This window comes from Oreochromis aureus, linkage group 12 (assembly GCF_013358895.1).
Source record: "Oreochromis aureus strain Israel breed Guangdong linkage group 12, ZZ_aureus, whole genome shotgun sequence".
Taxonomy (NCBI): Eukaryota; Metazoa; Chordata; class Actinopteri; order Cichliformes; family Cichlidae; genus Oreochromis; species Oreochromis aureus.
Genome location: NC_052953.1, coordinates 7,346,234 through 7,362,852, shown reverse-complemented (window position 1 = coordinate 7,362,852; position 16,619 = coordinate 7,346,234). Strand labels below are relative to the sequence as shown.

Below are 16,619 nucleotides of genomic sequence, written 5' to 3'. Positions count from 1 at the left end.
AATTGAGCTGAAACATTTGGACCTATCCCCAAAATGGCTGAAAAAGATAGACAAGGCCATTCTTAAGGATCTTTGCAAAACACACAACTGCAAAGAAAAATATCTGATTTTTAATCTGAGGGAACAGCTTGATAATATCACTGTCCCAACCTTCACCAAACACCTGTTGGCTTTACCAAGAAGAGTACTCAGTGTCTCTAAAAACAGGGAAGAGTACAAGGAAGTGGTGAAAAATTTCACCAAAGATCTGGTAATGCACGCTATGAGCCAAGGAAATGAGACAGCGACATGGCATCCAGGAACATCAGATTTCATTATACAGAGGCTTTCCCATAAGATCTGGAACAAAGTTTTGTCCAAAAACTACAAAATGTCCTTAGAGAACATTGAACAGCTCAGCCTGACGGTGTACAACGAACTCCATGACAGGTGGCCTTCTCCAGTCCTCTTAATGAAGTCAAGCAACCCAGTGGTTGACGAAGCAATCGTCAAAACCTTCAAAACACATGCCAAACTGAGGAGCCAAAATGTCATCGTTAGGGCTTTCTCATGTGCACGCTAAAATTGAACTGAAACGTGCAGTTTCTCATCCAAACTGCACTTAAATTGGCTTAAAATATGCATTTACATTGGGCAATCTAAATTTAATTTTAAAACCAGAGTGGTTAAAAATAACCACTCTTCTTTTCCCAACTTCCTTCCCTCATCACCAACGGGCCGAGGCAGATGGCCACCCCATCCCAGAGCCTGGTTCTGCCGGAGGTTTCTCTCTTTTAAAAGTGAGTTTTTCCTCCCCACTGTCGCCAAAGTGCTTGCTCTAGGGGGTTGGAGTTTTTGTGCATTATTGTAGGGTCTTGACCTTACAATATAAAGCACCATGAGGGAAGTGTTGTTGGGCTTTGGTGCTGTTTCTTAACTCAAAATGTCCAATTACAACAGGACATTTTGAGTTAAGAAACAGCACCAAACCACTAAACAAAAGAAAATAAAAATTAATAATAAAAAAGATCAAATTAAAGAAATGAATTTGTGCTTTGTTCTATTTGCTGTAAATTTGCTAAGAATGTCATATCAGATTAGAATTGTGTGTCTCAATATCATGTATCATAGCATCATTGTGTAACATGGTAGACTAATGTGCCTGTGTTAATTCAGCTCCATATTATTGTGTGAAGTTGCACTGGGTTGGGAGTGGTTGTGTGTGTGTGTGTGTGTGTGTGTGTCACATTTTTGGTGAGCCAATGGCTGGAATGGGGTTGGACTAATTAGAGGCAGGTGTACTTGACTGCACTGATACACTGGTCTACTTATAGCCCACACTACAAACACTGCTGTGTCATTTTGTCTCTCTGTGCAGGTATGTTATGTGATGAAATCTGGTATGTTTGGTATGGATGGGTTTTGCGCTATGAATTCTATAGCAAATGTGTCATTTTGTCTCTCCGTGCAGGCCAGGGCCTACTATATGCCACAGCCTAAAGGCAGCAGAGTTGCAGAGGCTGGAGTGACCACTGGCTATATGCTTGCAGGGTGGTGGGTCTCAGAGGACAACTTCTAACCCTGTTGAAGGCAACACGTGGAGTGCAACTGGCATTGTGGCATAGCTGGCTCTGGCCTTGAGATTGTGTGTTTTATTTGATTCATAAAGGGGACACTGGACTGTTTTATCTTTTATCTCTTGATTATTTGTCAATAAATTATCTTTTAGAATTTTATTGACTGTCATCTTTTTGCCCACGGCTGAGACGGTTGGTCAGACCTAGAATCTTTTTTTTATTGGGTGTGTTACAACTGTGTAGGCCAGTTTGAAGTGGATGTCATAGTAATGTCTTTCTGTACGTGTACAAACCAGTGGTGAAAAAACACAGGAGCTACGCAAATAATAACCGGTGTTTGAGGTTAGCTGGTTCCATTTGTTTAGATATTCTACTTTCTGTGTTCCAGATCCCCAAAATTGATATTTTCATTGAACTGTCTTTTCTGTCTGCCAGTGTGTCATGCAGTTTTCAAGATTAAAGACCTTGGCAAAGAAAAAAGGTTCCCCACTCCAGCTCTTGGGAATCCATATACCCTTCATATCAATATTACTTTCAGACAACAATTAATTATTTACATTTTTAGTAAAAAGCCTTCAACCTGGTTATATTTAAATTTATTTAGATTGTGTTCACCCTCAGACTGACACATCTGAATTCAAACTGATAAACAGGATTTAAAAGGAGGGAGCGATGGACACTGAGCAGCAGATCAGTCCGTGTAGAAACAGGACAGAAATTTAAGGGACAGGGGGGATAATTTGATTGTGATCATTTCTGATCTGACTTGGTGGTGCTGGCTTCTCTCCCGGACACATCTTTCCTTTACATGAAGGTCACTGATATAGAATAGAATAGAATTTTATTATTCTCTATGCGAAGTTCCATTTATTGTTCATTCTTGAGGATGTAGTTTCTGTATCTGTTCTTCCCATTATCACATGCAGCTCAACTTTAAGAAGCAGTGCAGCTGCATGGTTGCACATGATTGTTTCCTATTGTGATGGCTGCAGTTACAGCCACAGATTTTGGGTAATATCTGCCAAACATCACAGTGCTACAATAGAGACTTATACATACCACTACACTAATGCAGGGCTGCACAAGCAATCCTGTAGATTCCTGATCTATTATGTTAAATGACATCAGTGCCATTTCAGTCCTAACTGTGCAGCCCTGATCAATAATCTGAATGGAAACTGGTTCTTCTTTACACTGATGAACTGCTGATGTCTCTGACTGGATTGTCTCTTTGATTTGACACTTAAGTTATTGTGTAGTTACATTAGTACCATCAGTCTGCCACCAGTGTGTGATTGTGCTTTATTTTGTAAATGGACTGGTACTTACATGGTACTTTTGTATTATATTTGCACATTTTAAGTACATTTTACTAGAAGCCTCACTTACCCATTCACACTCTACGCCTACGCATTTTCTTCCTAACACACACACACACACACACAGTCATCAGGGTAAAATCAGGGTTCAGTATCTTGTAGGAGGAGACAGGATTGAACTGCTGACTCTCTGATTAGTAGATGACTCACTGACACAAAGACTCACCATCCCTTAGAGTAACTGCACCCTTGCTGAAGCTCATTCACTCGTTGAAGTGCCTCTGATAAAGTAGGTCTTACAAACGGTGACCATCTGAAGCTGAAAAAAAAAGAGTAGAAGAACTCAGGTTAGTGATGTGAAAACCTCTGATGTCAAAAATCTGTCAAAGAGGTGGTGAATGCTGTGATTTACTAGGATTCTATGATGCTCATGCTTCTTTTTTCTTACACCACCAGTTATGATTCATTCATGGGTCAGACTCATGTAAACTAAAGGAACATCGAAATAATTTAAAGATAGAGATTACACAAAAAAGGTTTTCTAACATCTTGATGCATTCTCAATCATCCAGGAAAGTAAATCTCCAATTTTAAATCTTCCTTAATCTTTAAATTCCTTAATCTTAATTATGCAAATTCTCATGACCATTGATCAACAACCACTGACCTCCCAGCCCATTGTTCCTTCAGTGGACTGGTTTCAGTCATTATGCAAATGTACTGTTTATAAGATTGGAGAAAACCTGCAGTCAGCTGAGACTGAAGAAGTCACTTGGATGAGTGACGAAACGTTTCTCCCACAAAACGCTACGTCCAGATAAACAGAATCAACTTTGGGGGTTTTCTAACACATTACATGATTAAATTCAATGCTATTTTTAAATATATTTTTACAACAGAGACACATTATGCATAGAAAGGAAAATGTAATTCATAGGATTTGTTCTTGTTTGATTCTTTTGGTTTACAAGCAATTAACAAAAAAAAAACATTGGACCTCTGAGAAGAAGAGCTAAAAATTCTTAAATATATATCAGTTTAGCCAAAATCGTAGCATAATTTATATAGTCACACTTAAAATTTCACCACAGTTTCACATGGTTCTTCTTTAGCATGGAATTTTCCTTTAACATCTATAACAAAGAAATAGCAACATCTAGTGGGGACTGAGTCAAATGATAGCTTCATTACTATCAGTTCCACCCATTACAGAGAAAATGAAACTTACTTCTTTATCACAACGGAGACATTTTTGAATGCTGGGATCTGAACTGACGAAGTGACAGTGAGTGGATTATAACTGAAAAGGATTTTGTTTTGGTGAGTTTTCTTATAAACTAAAATATCTGAAAATCAGTGGAAATGACTGAGAAACTTGCAATCGTAGAAAACTACCTGAGCTGCCATGTGTGTTCAGAGACATTCAGAGATCCTGTGTCTCTGAGCTGCAGCCACAGCTTCTGTTCAAGCTGCCTGCAGAAATTCTGGGAACAAACTAAAAACAAAAACTGTCCCATTTGTAAGAGAAAATCTTCAAGGGATGAAACATCTATAAACATTTCTCTCAAAGAACTTGCTGACTCCTTTGCTAAGAGGCAGAGTGAGAGCTCACCTGAGACAGAAAAAGAAAAGGAGGAAGAGAAGGAGGAGGTGGTGTGTGATAAACATCCAGACGTCCCTTACTGGTACTGTGAGGATGAAGACAGAGCTGTGTGTCCTGTGTGTGAGTTTTCTCTCCACCAGAGTCACAAAGTGGTTCCTGTAGAAGAAGCAGTCAGTGACCTGAAGGAGCAGCTGAAATCTGACTTAAAGTCTCTGCAGGACAAGAGGAACAAATACAAACAAGTGGAGGAAACATACAATGAAATGAGGGAACACATGAAGAAGCAGCTGTTGTCCACAGAGAGGCAGATCAGAGCAGAGTTCAACAAGCTCCAGCAGTTCCTGAAAGAGGAAGAGGAGTCCAGACTGGCAGCTCTGAGGGAGGAAGAGGAGCAGAAGGGGAGGACTATCAGCAGAGAGATGAAGATGATTGAGGAGCAGATCTCCTCTCTGTCAGACAGCATCTCTGCTGTTGAAGAAGAGCTGCAGAAACACAGCGTGCCATTCCTCAGCAGTTATAAAGACACTCAGAGCAGAGCCAGAGCCCAGAGCTCAGTGTCAGATCCACAGCTGGTCTCAGGAGCACTGATAGATGTGGCCAAACACCTGGGCAACCTGTCCTTCAGAGTGTGGGAGAAGATGAAGGAGAAGGTCCACTTCAGTCCTGTCATTCTGGACCCAAACACTGCAAACTGCTGTCTCTATCTGTCTGATGATCTGACCAGTGTGAGGCGTGGAGACACAAAGCAACAGCTTCCTGATAATCCAGAGAGAAACACTAAGTATTGTACTCTTTTTGGCTCTGAGGGCTTGAGCTCAGGGAAACACAGCTGGGAGGTGGAGGTGGGAGACCATCCTTACTGGATTGTAGGTTTAATTAAAGAGTCAGCTGATAAAAATGAACCTTGTGCATCACCAGAATTTGGAATCTGGTGTTTAGAGCGTCAAACTGGAGAATACACTAATGGTGATGGTCAGACTCTCACACTGAAGAAGAGTCTCCAGAGGATCAGAGTCCAGCTGGACTATGACAGGGGGGAGGTGTCCTTCTATGACCCTGAAGACATGACTCACATCTACACTCACAGAGGCACTTTCACTGAGAAACTCTTCCCATATTTCAGTGTTGGAAAGGCAGGAGACGCCAAAACGTCTGATATCAAAATCTGTCACGCTGAGATTTTATTGAAAACAATGATGAGGTCGACGTGATTTTTTTTTCCTAGTCCTTAAGAACTTTTTTGACAGTTTTGTTTATATTGTTTTTAAATACAGTATATCCCATAAGGATAAATCGAAATGTCAATGTACAATATATATAAGACATATTATCTGAATATTAGACTGATTATTTGTTCTTAGAGTTCATTTATTTTAGTTTCCAGCCTGGGTTTGCTCATTTCAGTTAAGTTTTTGTTTTAAAATTGTTTCAATTTAGTTTAGTTTTGTTGTTGTTGTTTTTTATTAGTTTCAGTCTTCTCAATTATTTTTGTATGGAGGGCATGTCTCAGAGGCAGGAGGCCCAGTATTTTTGTTCTTAATAAGTCTAGATACACTGTAAAAAAAAAACTGTCAAATTTACGGTAAAATACCGGCAGCTGTGGTAGCCAGGAATATACCGTGAAAAAATGTGGGATCTGTAAAGACAATACGGTATACTGGTTTTGTAACCCTAAATTTTAAGGTAGACAACGTATTATTTTACCAAAATCATGATAGAAAAAAACAAATATATTTGTCAATTATACAGCAATTTAATGTAAAAAATGCAACTTTCCATAGCTTTTTACGGATATTTGCAGTAAAAAAAAAGTTATAATATAATAATATTTACAGTAATTTGTTGTTAATTTAACAGTAATAGGATAGACCCTATTATTGTAAATAACTGTAAAAATAACAGAAATATGTTAAACCTTATTAAAACCTTTGACAGTAAAAAACAGTGAAATTGTATAACAAATTACAGCATTTTATTTTGACCAGATACATTTTACGGTAAATTCCTGGCAACCACAGCTGCCGGTATTTTACCGCTAAAAATACAGTACAATATGAGGAACATAAATGGTTTACCGTACATTTTACATTTGCAACCGCTAAATATAGAAAAATCTAAAGATGCTCATATATAACCAAGGTAGTGAATATTACTGATAAACAATGAGAAAATTTGACATACCATTTGAAAACAGACTAAACATATCATTTTCTCTATTCCTACAAAACAGCATAGATCTTGAGAATACAGCATGTGTCCATATATATGGCTGGTAATCCATGGAGGAATGAATAAACATGAAACAAAATATTACCTGCCCCTGACCTATCAACAGTAATGAGTCACTGGGTCCTGCCTTGGTGAAGGAAAGGACTCAGTGGAGTTTCTAATGCGCATGGTGTCGAAGATACAAGCTCTGCAGGAGTACTTCAATGTCCATCAGGAGTTCACTTTGGACTGGCAGGATCCCCTCTGCAGCAAAAATGGACAAAGTTTGATCAGTGCTTGAGCAAAATGCACAGAAATGAACAAACGTGCTGCCAAAAACAGATCTAATGATAAATGATTTCTTAAGTGTAAAATATACAGTTCTTAAAGGATAGCTATTGTCAAAATGCAACCTGGGCTGGGTTTTTTTTTTTTTAACTGTAAACGAGACAAACATATATCTAAAAGCATAATTACGACAAACGAGCCGTTTTTGAGATTGACCGTGATTTTGTTTTGTGGTCAATAGCCAGTGAATGGGAATACTAGGGGGCCGGGGCATAAATTTGAGCGCATCAAAATCGATACAGTAAAAAAAAAAAAAACAGCCCAGGTTGCGTTTTGGCAATAGTTATCCTTTAAATCTACTTATGTAAAAGTGATACATACAGGGAGTGCAGAATTATTAGGCAAATGAGTATTTTGTCCACATCATCCTCTTCATGCATGTTGTCTTACTCCAAGCTGTATAGGCTCGAAAGCCTACTACCAATTAAGCATATTAGGTGATGTGCATCTCTGTAATGAGAAGGGGTGTGGTCTAATGACATCAACACCCTATATCAGGTGTGCATAATTATTAGGCAACTTCTTTTCCTTTGGCAAAATGGATCAAAAGAAGGACTTGACAGGCTCAGAAAAGTCAAAAATAGTGAGATATCTTGCAGAGGATGCAGCAGTCTTAAAATTGCAAAGCTTCTGAAGCGTGATCATCGAAAAAATCAAGCGTTTCATTCAAAATAGTCAACAGGGTCGCAAGAAGCGTGTGGAAAAACCAAGGCGCAAAATAACTGCCCATGAACTGAGAAAAGTCAAGCGTGCAGCTGCCAAGATGCCACTTGCCACCAGTTTGGCCATATTTCAGAGCTGCAACATCACTGGGTGCCCAAAAGCACAAGGTGTGCAATACTCAGAGACATGGCCAAGGTAAGAAAGGCTGAAAGACGACCACCACTGAACAAGACACACAAGCTGAAACGTCAAGACTGGGCCAAGAAATATCTCAAGACTGATTTTCTAAGGTTTTATGGACTGATGAAATGAGAGTGAGTCTTGATGGGCCAGATGGATGGGCCCGTGGCTGGATTGGTAAAGGGCAGAGAGCTCCAGTCTGACTCAGGCGCCAGCAAGGTGGAGGTGGAGTACTGGTTTGGGCTGGTATCATCAAAGATGAGCTTGTGGGGCCTTTTCGGGTTGAGGATGGAGTCAAGCTCAACTCCCAGTCCTACTGCCAGTTTCTGGAAGACACCTTCTTCAAGCAGTGGTACAGGAAGAAGTCTGCATCCTTCAAGAAAAACATGATTTTCATGCAGGACAATGCTCCATCACACGCGTCCAAGTACTCCACAGCGTGGCTGGCAAGAAAGGGTATAAAGAAGAAAAACTAATGACATGGCCTCCTTGTTCACCTGATCTGAACCCCATTGAGAACCTGTGGTCCATCATCAAATGTGAGATTTACAAGGAGGGAAAACAGTACACCTCTCTGAACAGTGTCTGGGAGGCTGTGGTTGCTGCTGCACGCAATGTTGATGGTGAACAGATCAAAACACTGACAGAATCCATGGATGGCAGGCTTTTGAGTGTCCTTGCAAAGAAAGGTGGCTATATTGGTCGCTGATTTGTTTTTGTTTTGTTTTTGAATGTCAGAAATGTATCTTTGTGAATGTGGAGATGTTATATTGGTTTCACTGGTAAAAATAAATCATTGAAATGGGTATATATTTGTTTTTTGTTAAGTTGCCTAATAATTCTGCACAGTAATAGTCACCTGCACACACAGATATCCCCCTAAAATAGCTAAAACTAAAAACAAACTGAAAACTACTTCCAAAAACATTCAGCTTTGATATTAATGAGTTTTTTGGGTTCATTGAGAACATGGTTGTTGTTCAATAATAAAATTATTCCTCAAAAATACAACTTGCCTAATAATTCTGCACTCCTGTAACAACGCAGCCCTAATCACAATCATAATTTGTTGGAAAACGTATTTAAGTTTCCTATTGATTTATCATAGAACTTGAAGTTAATGGCTGAATGCATGGTGATGAGACCTATCATTCAATCTACATTTTATAGCGTATGAAACTGCTCACCTGGACATGAACCTGAGCTCGGCTGATTAAGATTAGTGTCTCCTGTCCATCTTTCTTTAGCAAAACTTGAATAATACCACTGCTTACCTCTTATTGAATCTTTGGGTGCAGACTTAATTGAAGAGCCTCGTATAAACAGGCAGGGTGTGATGTTTAGGAAACCAAAGAATACAGGCGCCATCATTTCTGCCAGAAGACTCATGGGGTGCAACGAAGCTTTCATTGTGGACTGGCTAGATACCTTCTGCATTCAGAAAGAAAACAAGAAGGGCATACACCATAAACAATAATAACTGACAAAAATAATGAGACAAGAAATTAAAGTAACAAAATAAGTGCAAATGAAGTTTCCCTGTGTTGCAGTGTAGCTGAATGTTTTTCAACAATTTGATTTACAGTAAAACACATACCAAATATTTCCAGCCAAGGTTTGTTTCAATCTTCAGCATGTTTTTCCTGCCATTGTCTTGAAACTGTTTCATCTGTCCCTCTCATTTGATGCTGTTTACAAAACAAAACAGCAATATTGTAAAGGGAAAAAGGAAAATGAATTTAATGGAAAAAAAGAAAAAAAAGATTATGACCTGAAATCTCACCATTTCCTGAGAGTCACAGGTCCTTTGAGTATCCTTATGGTTTCTGCTCAAATTCAGTGTCTGAAAAGGGCAGGAACAAAACAAACCTTTTAATCATAAAGAGAGTTCTGACACTGGCGTTCACACATCGCCATTGCACATGTAAACGAAGAAACCACCGCCACACCAGTGACATGGGTGGGGGCAGAGTGTCTTCGGTAAAAATGAGCCTTAAGCGCTTATACCTGGTGTATGTCTGCTTGCAGCCTGCTTCAATACACCGAAAGAAACAACGTGGCTCATTCCAATGCAGTTTACAATGAAGCACGTAGCCCTTGATGACTGAACTACCTTACCACAGAAATTACAGGTTAACATAACTCCATGTACTTTGGTAATTCCTCCCTAGCAAATTAAGCACGCCAAACACAGAAACTAATCCAGAGCAATGCTTCCCTCGCAACAGTAATGCTAACTCAACTCACAAATGCTAACTAAATTCACAACCTCACTCATAAAAAAACGAACTGCTAAAATTATCTATAAACGCTGGGCTGGTGGATTTTTATAACAGAGATAACTTGAAGTTGCATGTACTCACCTCACCTCGAACTAATTGTAAGCTGCCAGGATGTCTACAAATTCCGAAGATGCTGTGGTCCAAGCAGCAATAAATGGCGCTAATATCACGAGTTCAAAACTGTGTCCGTTAGCGAAGCCAACTTGAGTCTCCTGCATGAAAAAAAGCGCGGTTGGCACACAGCTCAGCAGCGCCCGCGCTATTGGTCATTTTCAGGTGACGTCATCCCGCAATGTAATGTCGCTCTTTGTTTCTTTAGGAGGTGGTTCGAATTTGATCAGAAGTCACGTCTGCAGACCGCTGCAGCCACATCTTGCCTTGCTTCCCTTTTTTTGGTGAAATGGTTCGCTCATACTGCACAATGTTGCTACCAGAATTTTTTTTCTCTGCAATTCGAACGTAAAACGTCTGTACACAGTTTACCAGCAGTTTAGCTACCAATCAACAGCGATCACACAAACTCAAAATTTAAGGCGGACCCACTTAAGGTGGTCTGATAATATGGCGTGAAACACAACAACATAAAGTTGTTTTAAAATAATAATTAAAAAGATTATTGAAATCAATTTTATTCACAACCATAAACTTTATTTTAACATCTTCTTTTGCTGTTGATTTTTTTTATCAGAAGGTTAACAATGATATACTGCAGGCCTAACTTTTAATCTGTATATCAGTATCTGAATTTTAAAATAAAAAAAAATACTATCAATTTTATTGTCTTTCACTGCTGATATTTGCTTTTTTTGCTTTTTTTTTTTAAATGGTATTTACTGGTTGTATTATTACGGTGGACCCTATTGTTTAACATCTTGCTTCTGTAAAATGAATGTTTTTGTTTGCTTAAAATCTACAGCTTTAAACTGTGAATTCCAATGTGCACAACCCGAAAAGATGTAGTTTTACTCAAATAATACCGTAAAATCTAAGTTTTCAGACATTTTCAACATTACAATATTTAATTGTAAAATGTATGCATATTTATTTGTTTTCACAGACAGTATTTATAATTTCAACATTTTATCACAGTAAAAACAAAGTTTTATCCAGTCTCACAATTAACGGTTAGTCAATCTATTTAATACAGTAAAAGGAAGTTTTTGGTTTTACACTCCATTACCGTTGGAATTTGACGGTGTTTTGCTGTATATTTTACTGACTTTTTTTACAGTGTACTTTTTTTTTAATTAAGCAGTTTTTTCCCCTTTTCTCATGTAGTTTTTAATTGTTTGTAGTAACCTTGATAACAACCTTGACCTTTTTTTCTTTTTTCTTTTGTGAATAAACCAACAGAAAACGGTTTACAAAAAAGACACCAAAGATGAGCATATGAGCAAATATGTGTAATTTTTGCCACATAATCATTGCAATCGTTGCAATTATCCATCTTCAGGTTAATCATGTTATCGTTTATTTTTAATATTATTAACATATATATTAATATGTTATTATAATATATTAATATTTCGTGCTTTTTTCCCCCATGATCTTTTTCTCCCACTTGGAGCTGCTGTGTGTTCAGTGTTTTCAGACTCGTTCATGTTCTAGATGTGAAACACACATCAGCACATTCAGGATTTAGTCTTGTAAATGGTGTTTTTCACCTGATGACCAAGTAAAATATCAGCAAAACAAGTTCATTAATCTCCTGGGGGGGTTTTTTCTGTCAGTAAAATATATCAAAGCCTGGCTGCAGTCTGATGTGTCTGTAAACACAGAAGGACACTGAACTTTCTATTTAAACTGTCATTTTATTGATAACACCTTAACACATTTTCTTGAAGTTAGAGAAACACGTGAAGCACGTAAGAGAACAGAGCAATAATCAGAAGAATCAGAGAACTAGAGGATTAATATTATTATATAGAAGAAACCCAAAGTGACAAAAAGAGACAAAGGGAAAGTAGAAAGAGCCAACTGCAGAGAAATGATGGAACAAGGCTGGAAACAGAGGGAGTGGGGAAAGAGTGAAAGACACCCTATGAAGAGAAGCCGGCTCAGTGTTGTCAGTGCAGCTCAGTCAGTGACTGTAAAAAGAAGATGGCAGAAGTTCAGAGTGGCTCCAGCTCATCTCAGTGATGCTTCATCTGACTAAATAACAGGAAGGCAGCAGAGCTCACACTGGCCTCAAGAGGAGGACACTTCATGTAGTTTATATGTAGGGCTGCACAATGAATCACTGTTCCTTATTTCACCTTTGATAATTCACACAGATGATGATTTATTAGAGGCATCAGTGCCATTTTAGTCCTAACTGTGCAGCCCTGATCAATAATCTGAATGGAAGCTGGTTCTTCTTCTACACTGATGAACTGCTGATGTCTCTGACTGGATTGTCTGTTTGATCTAAAGTTATTCTGCAGCTACATTAGAAGCATCAAGCTGCCGTCAGTGTGTGTTTGTGCTTTATTTTGTGTGACAGCGCCCCCTGCTGGAGCATCTTTACTGTTTGAAGCAGCAGTGACTCTTGGTGCTGACGGTCACTCAGCTATGTACAAAAGGCAGCCAGTCTGCACTGGCAACACAGAGCCCCATAGAGAAGCATGCCAAATAATCATCATCACATCATCATCATCATAACTGTCAACTTCCTCATAGTCATCCTCAGTGCTATAATCTATATATAATATTCCTTATCATTATAATCATCTTCATTATATCATCTGGAGACAAAAATAGTTATATGCACTTAAAAAGCTGCGAAAATAGAGAGAGAAAGGTCGAGTATACCAGCATTCAGTAGAAAATGAACCCAAATAAAAAGAAAAACACCAAAAAAACAAGTAAAAACAAGTAAAAACAAGTGTCCTGTTGACTGTCATGCAAAGAAAAAAAGGCCAGCTACTCTGCTTGTTAGTTGCAGTTGTGTAATACTGTGAACTCCCTCATTTTAAATATGTGAATCTCATCATGATTTTAAAGTTAAGAAACACACAAAGAAGAACAGAAGAACGACACCTTTGTACTGTACATGCTGCTTTTTCTTCTTTTTCTGGAGGGGGTCAGGGTCATGTTAGCACGGTCACGCACATATGTGTGGTCAAAGATAACCTTTGACCTTTGAGTATTAGAACAGGCTGAACTAGATATGAACACGAGTATGATACAACATCTCTGTTGTTCACTGCAGGAAATAAACAAAACGTTAATCTGACAAAATCTTCACCATCCTATCAAAAAGGTGAAGTGTTTGGTGGGCGAGTTAACACAAAATACAGTCCTGCATCATATGAATTTCAAAGCAAACATGTATCCCACTCTGTAAAAGTGGTAATGACATTAAGTAGAAGGAAAAACTGGACAACATAAAACAGCAAAAAATGTAAATCTGCAGAAGAAAAACAGCAGAAAAAGCAAAAGTCATTTCCACCATGTTGGTCGTTACACAAAAACACATGCAGAATGCAGATTGGGTGTACTATCCATTTAAAGCAGTCATGTTTTTGACATGAAGCATCGTCTCTTTAAACAACTGCAGACAGTACTTGTACAAGTGCATGATTTGTACAATAGGAAACGAAAAAAAGAAACAAAGCACAGTAAAAATATTGACTACAATAAATAAATAAATATTCAAAATAAATTAAAACCTGAGGACTGTTCACCAAGACGACTGAGCGGTCTTTTGCTATCTTGGTCTGACCAATAGGGGCGAGACAAATGTGAAGGCAGCCAATGGTGGATGAGCAAAGTAAAGTGGAGCTGATGAAAAGTCAAACCTCCACAAAATCAGTTTTCAGTGCTGCAAAGTCCATCCGTTCAGTCCTGCCACCTCTGGCACAGGCACTTTATGTCAATCAGTGTGTAGAAAGGACCAAATACTAATGTAGTAATTTATCTGTTATTCGTTTACTGTGTATATCAGTACTGACAGGGCTGCATGCTGTATATATTTGTTTATTTTTGTTAGTACAATCAAAACCTCTTTTGTTTTGTGGATGGATTATCATTGCTGGATTGTAGGTTTAGTTAAAGAGTCAGTGGACAAGAACCAACAGTCTCCTTCAGCAAAATATGTAACCAGATGTTTATTGCATCGCTGTGGAAGATACATTAATTGTTATGGTCAGACTGTGACAGTGAAGAAGAGTATTCAGAGGTCCGGAGTCTAAGAGGGGGAGGTGTCCTTCTATGACTGTGAAGACATGACTCTGATCTACACTCACAAAGACACTTTCACTTAGAATCTCTTCCTATATTTTAATATTGGAAATGCTGGAGATGCCAAAACCTCTGATACCAAAATGTGTCCGACTGAGATTTCTTTGAAAATGAGGTGGAAGTGAGAAAAGAAAATAGCTCACCATCCTATGTAAGATTTATGGCTCAGCCACCTTAAATGAAACTATTTGTTTTATCTTTCTGTAATGGTTCATTCGTGAAAGTGAACATCCTCTTAAACTGAAATGACATTTTAATGCTAAAATATATATTGTTGTTTTTGTCCATGATTTTCAAATATTTTTTTTTTTTTTACAAAAGCTTAGAAGATAATAAAGAGCATTATTATGTTTGATTAGGATGATCACAGTTACTGTGACAAAATCTTGAGTGTTCTGTCAATAAAAATATAAAAGCCTGGCTGCTGTTTGATGTGTCTGTAAACTCAGAAGAACTCTGAATTTTCTATTTTATTTTACTGACATATTTTCTGGAAGTTACATGTGGGCAATAATCCACAGAGTGAGAAGTATAGCATTAATAATATCATAGAGAAGAAACCAAACATGACTGTAAACGACCCACGACAGACCCGATGACACACTTGTGCTTTTCAGCATCTTTAACCACTTTTATTGCACGGTTGCTGTCACAGCACACCTCAGCTGCAGCTTCCCTGCTGCCAGCCAGACGAACACAACAACAACATTCACTCTGGACCCAGTTCATTGTTTTATGCCGGAGAGGTGTGATTGTGGATGCCGCTTTGGTGTGTCCGCCTCACCTACAGCGGCACCACAGTTCACGCCCACCACAATGAAAAAAAGAGACAAAGGGAAAGTAGAAAGAGCCAACTGCAGAGAAATTATGCACTAAGGTTGGAAACAGAGGCAGTGGGGGACAGAGTGAATGACACCCTATGAAGAGAAGCTGACTCAGTGTTGTCACTGGCTGGAGAAAGAAGATGGCAGACGTTTACAGTGTCTCCAGCTCATCTCAATGATGCTTCATCTGACTTGTTGGTATCTAAATACAAGGATTAGACATGTAAAGAGAAACTGCAGTTTCATGGTGGTGTCACAAGGACATGGTTATCCTTCCCAGAGATCCAGGTGAGAAAGGCAGTTACGTCATCACGGGACCTTCTATTCTATATTGTATAGATAAATGTCTTTGACAGAAAATTTAAACATAATATTTTCTTGTTACCTGAAGGTTGCACTGGACAGTAAGTCCAGTTTAAAGATATTACTTTGAATTATACTTGCAAGCTACTGAGTGAGTGAGTGAGTGAGTGGACCAGGTTATTGATTCCCAGGCCTGCTGGAGATCATGGTTTCCTAGTGGCAGTGTAGGCAGTACATGCTCATGTTCTATGATGTGATTTGTACTGTTGCAGAGTAGACTGAGGCATCCCTGGTGACTGATTCATCAGGTCCTGGGCAGCAGGAGAGACGTCATGACAAGAAGAGATGCTGATCTTATTAATGATTTCTAATTAAAAGGGAAATAAAACACACCATAAACTGCGAAACAGAGTTTAGTTGGAATAAAGTCTCTTAAAAATTATGTGATCAGTTTCGGTCTCGGTTGTTTGATATATTCTCAGAACAGAGAATGAGATATTAAAGTGGTAAGTGATGCATCTTTCCCAAAGAATAAATTATTGGTCTTTAAACCTTTATTTGGATAAAATGCTGGTTTGGCAAAAAGAAAAAAAAAAAAAAAAAAAATAATGTCACCACACACTTTAGAGTTGACCTACCACTGCATGTTGTTTAGAACATTTTAAGATTAATCCTAGTGAAGAGTGATGCAGTGGTTAGTCCTGTCACCTCACAGCAACATGTTCCTGGGTTTAAATTCAGGGTGGGGGTTTTCTCTGCAGAGGTTAGATGTTCTTCCTGTGTCTCTGCGGGTTCAGTCTGAGTAATCTGGCTTCCCCCACAGTTCAAACACATGCAAGTTAAGTTAACTGATGATCCTAAATTGTCTGTCTGTCTCTATGTTTTTTTTAACCCTGACACAGATTGTTGACCTGCTCAGTGTCTAACCTGCCTTTAAAACAGCAGCGCAACTGAACAATATTTCTGCACAACTTCACAGACACAGAGAGGCGATGATCATGTCTGATGCAATATTTCTTTAACACGCTGAAAAACTGCGCCATCTAGTGGAGACAGTGCGAAATTGCGGGGTCAGTGATATCAGCTCCACCCATAAGAGAGTAAATGAAACC

General features: G+C 38.6%; 1 protein-coding gene and 2 long non-coding RNA genes across 4 annotated transcripts; 2 read left to right on the top strand and 1 right to left on the bottom strand.

The window, feature by feature from the left end:
- Positions 1-1,261: 1,261 nt before the first annotated feature.
- LOC120443024 lies at positions 1,262-1,715 on the top strand. The gene is made up of 2 exons (XR_005615073.1): positions 1,262-1,357; positions 1,451-1,715. It is a non-coding gene; the product is annotated as an uncharacterized LOC120443024 (long non-coding RNA).
- Positions 1,716-4,108: 2,393 nt separating this feature from the next.
- LOC120443034 (tripartite motif-containing protein 35-like) lies at positions 4,109-6,025 on the top strand. Its single transcript, XM_039620630.1, has one exon. The coding sequence runs from the start codon at positions 4,238-4,240 to the stop codon at positions 5,687-5,689; it is 1,452 nt and encodes a 483-aa protein (XP_039476564.1). The 5' UTR covers positions 4,109-4,237; the 3' UTR covers positions 5,690-6,025.
- A 403-nt stretch (positions 6,026-6,428) lies between these two features.
- Positions 6,429-10,324, bottom strand: LOC120443037. Of its 2 annotated transcripts, none has more exons than XR_005615085.1 (5): positions 10,241-10,324; positions 9,661-9,720; positions 9,475-9,565; positions 9,152-9,308; positions 6,429-6,950 (listed from the first exon to the last, which is right to left on the bottom strand). It is a non-coding gene; the product is annotated as an uncharacterized LOC120443037 (long non-coding RNA). The 2 variants fall into 2 exon arrangements; XR_005615086.1 differs by having other exon boundaries at positions 10,246-10,313.
- Positions 10,325-16,619: the final 6,295 nt, after the last annotated feature.

What these genes read in the sequence shown, in the direction of transcription:
- LOC120443034 (XM_039620630.1), top strand. Translation starts at nt 4,238, where the DNA reads ATGACTGAGAAACTTGCAATCGTAGAAAACTACCTGAGCTGCCATGTG.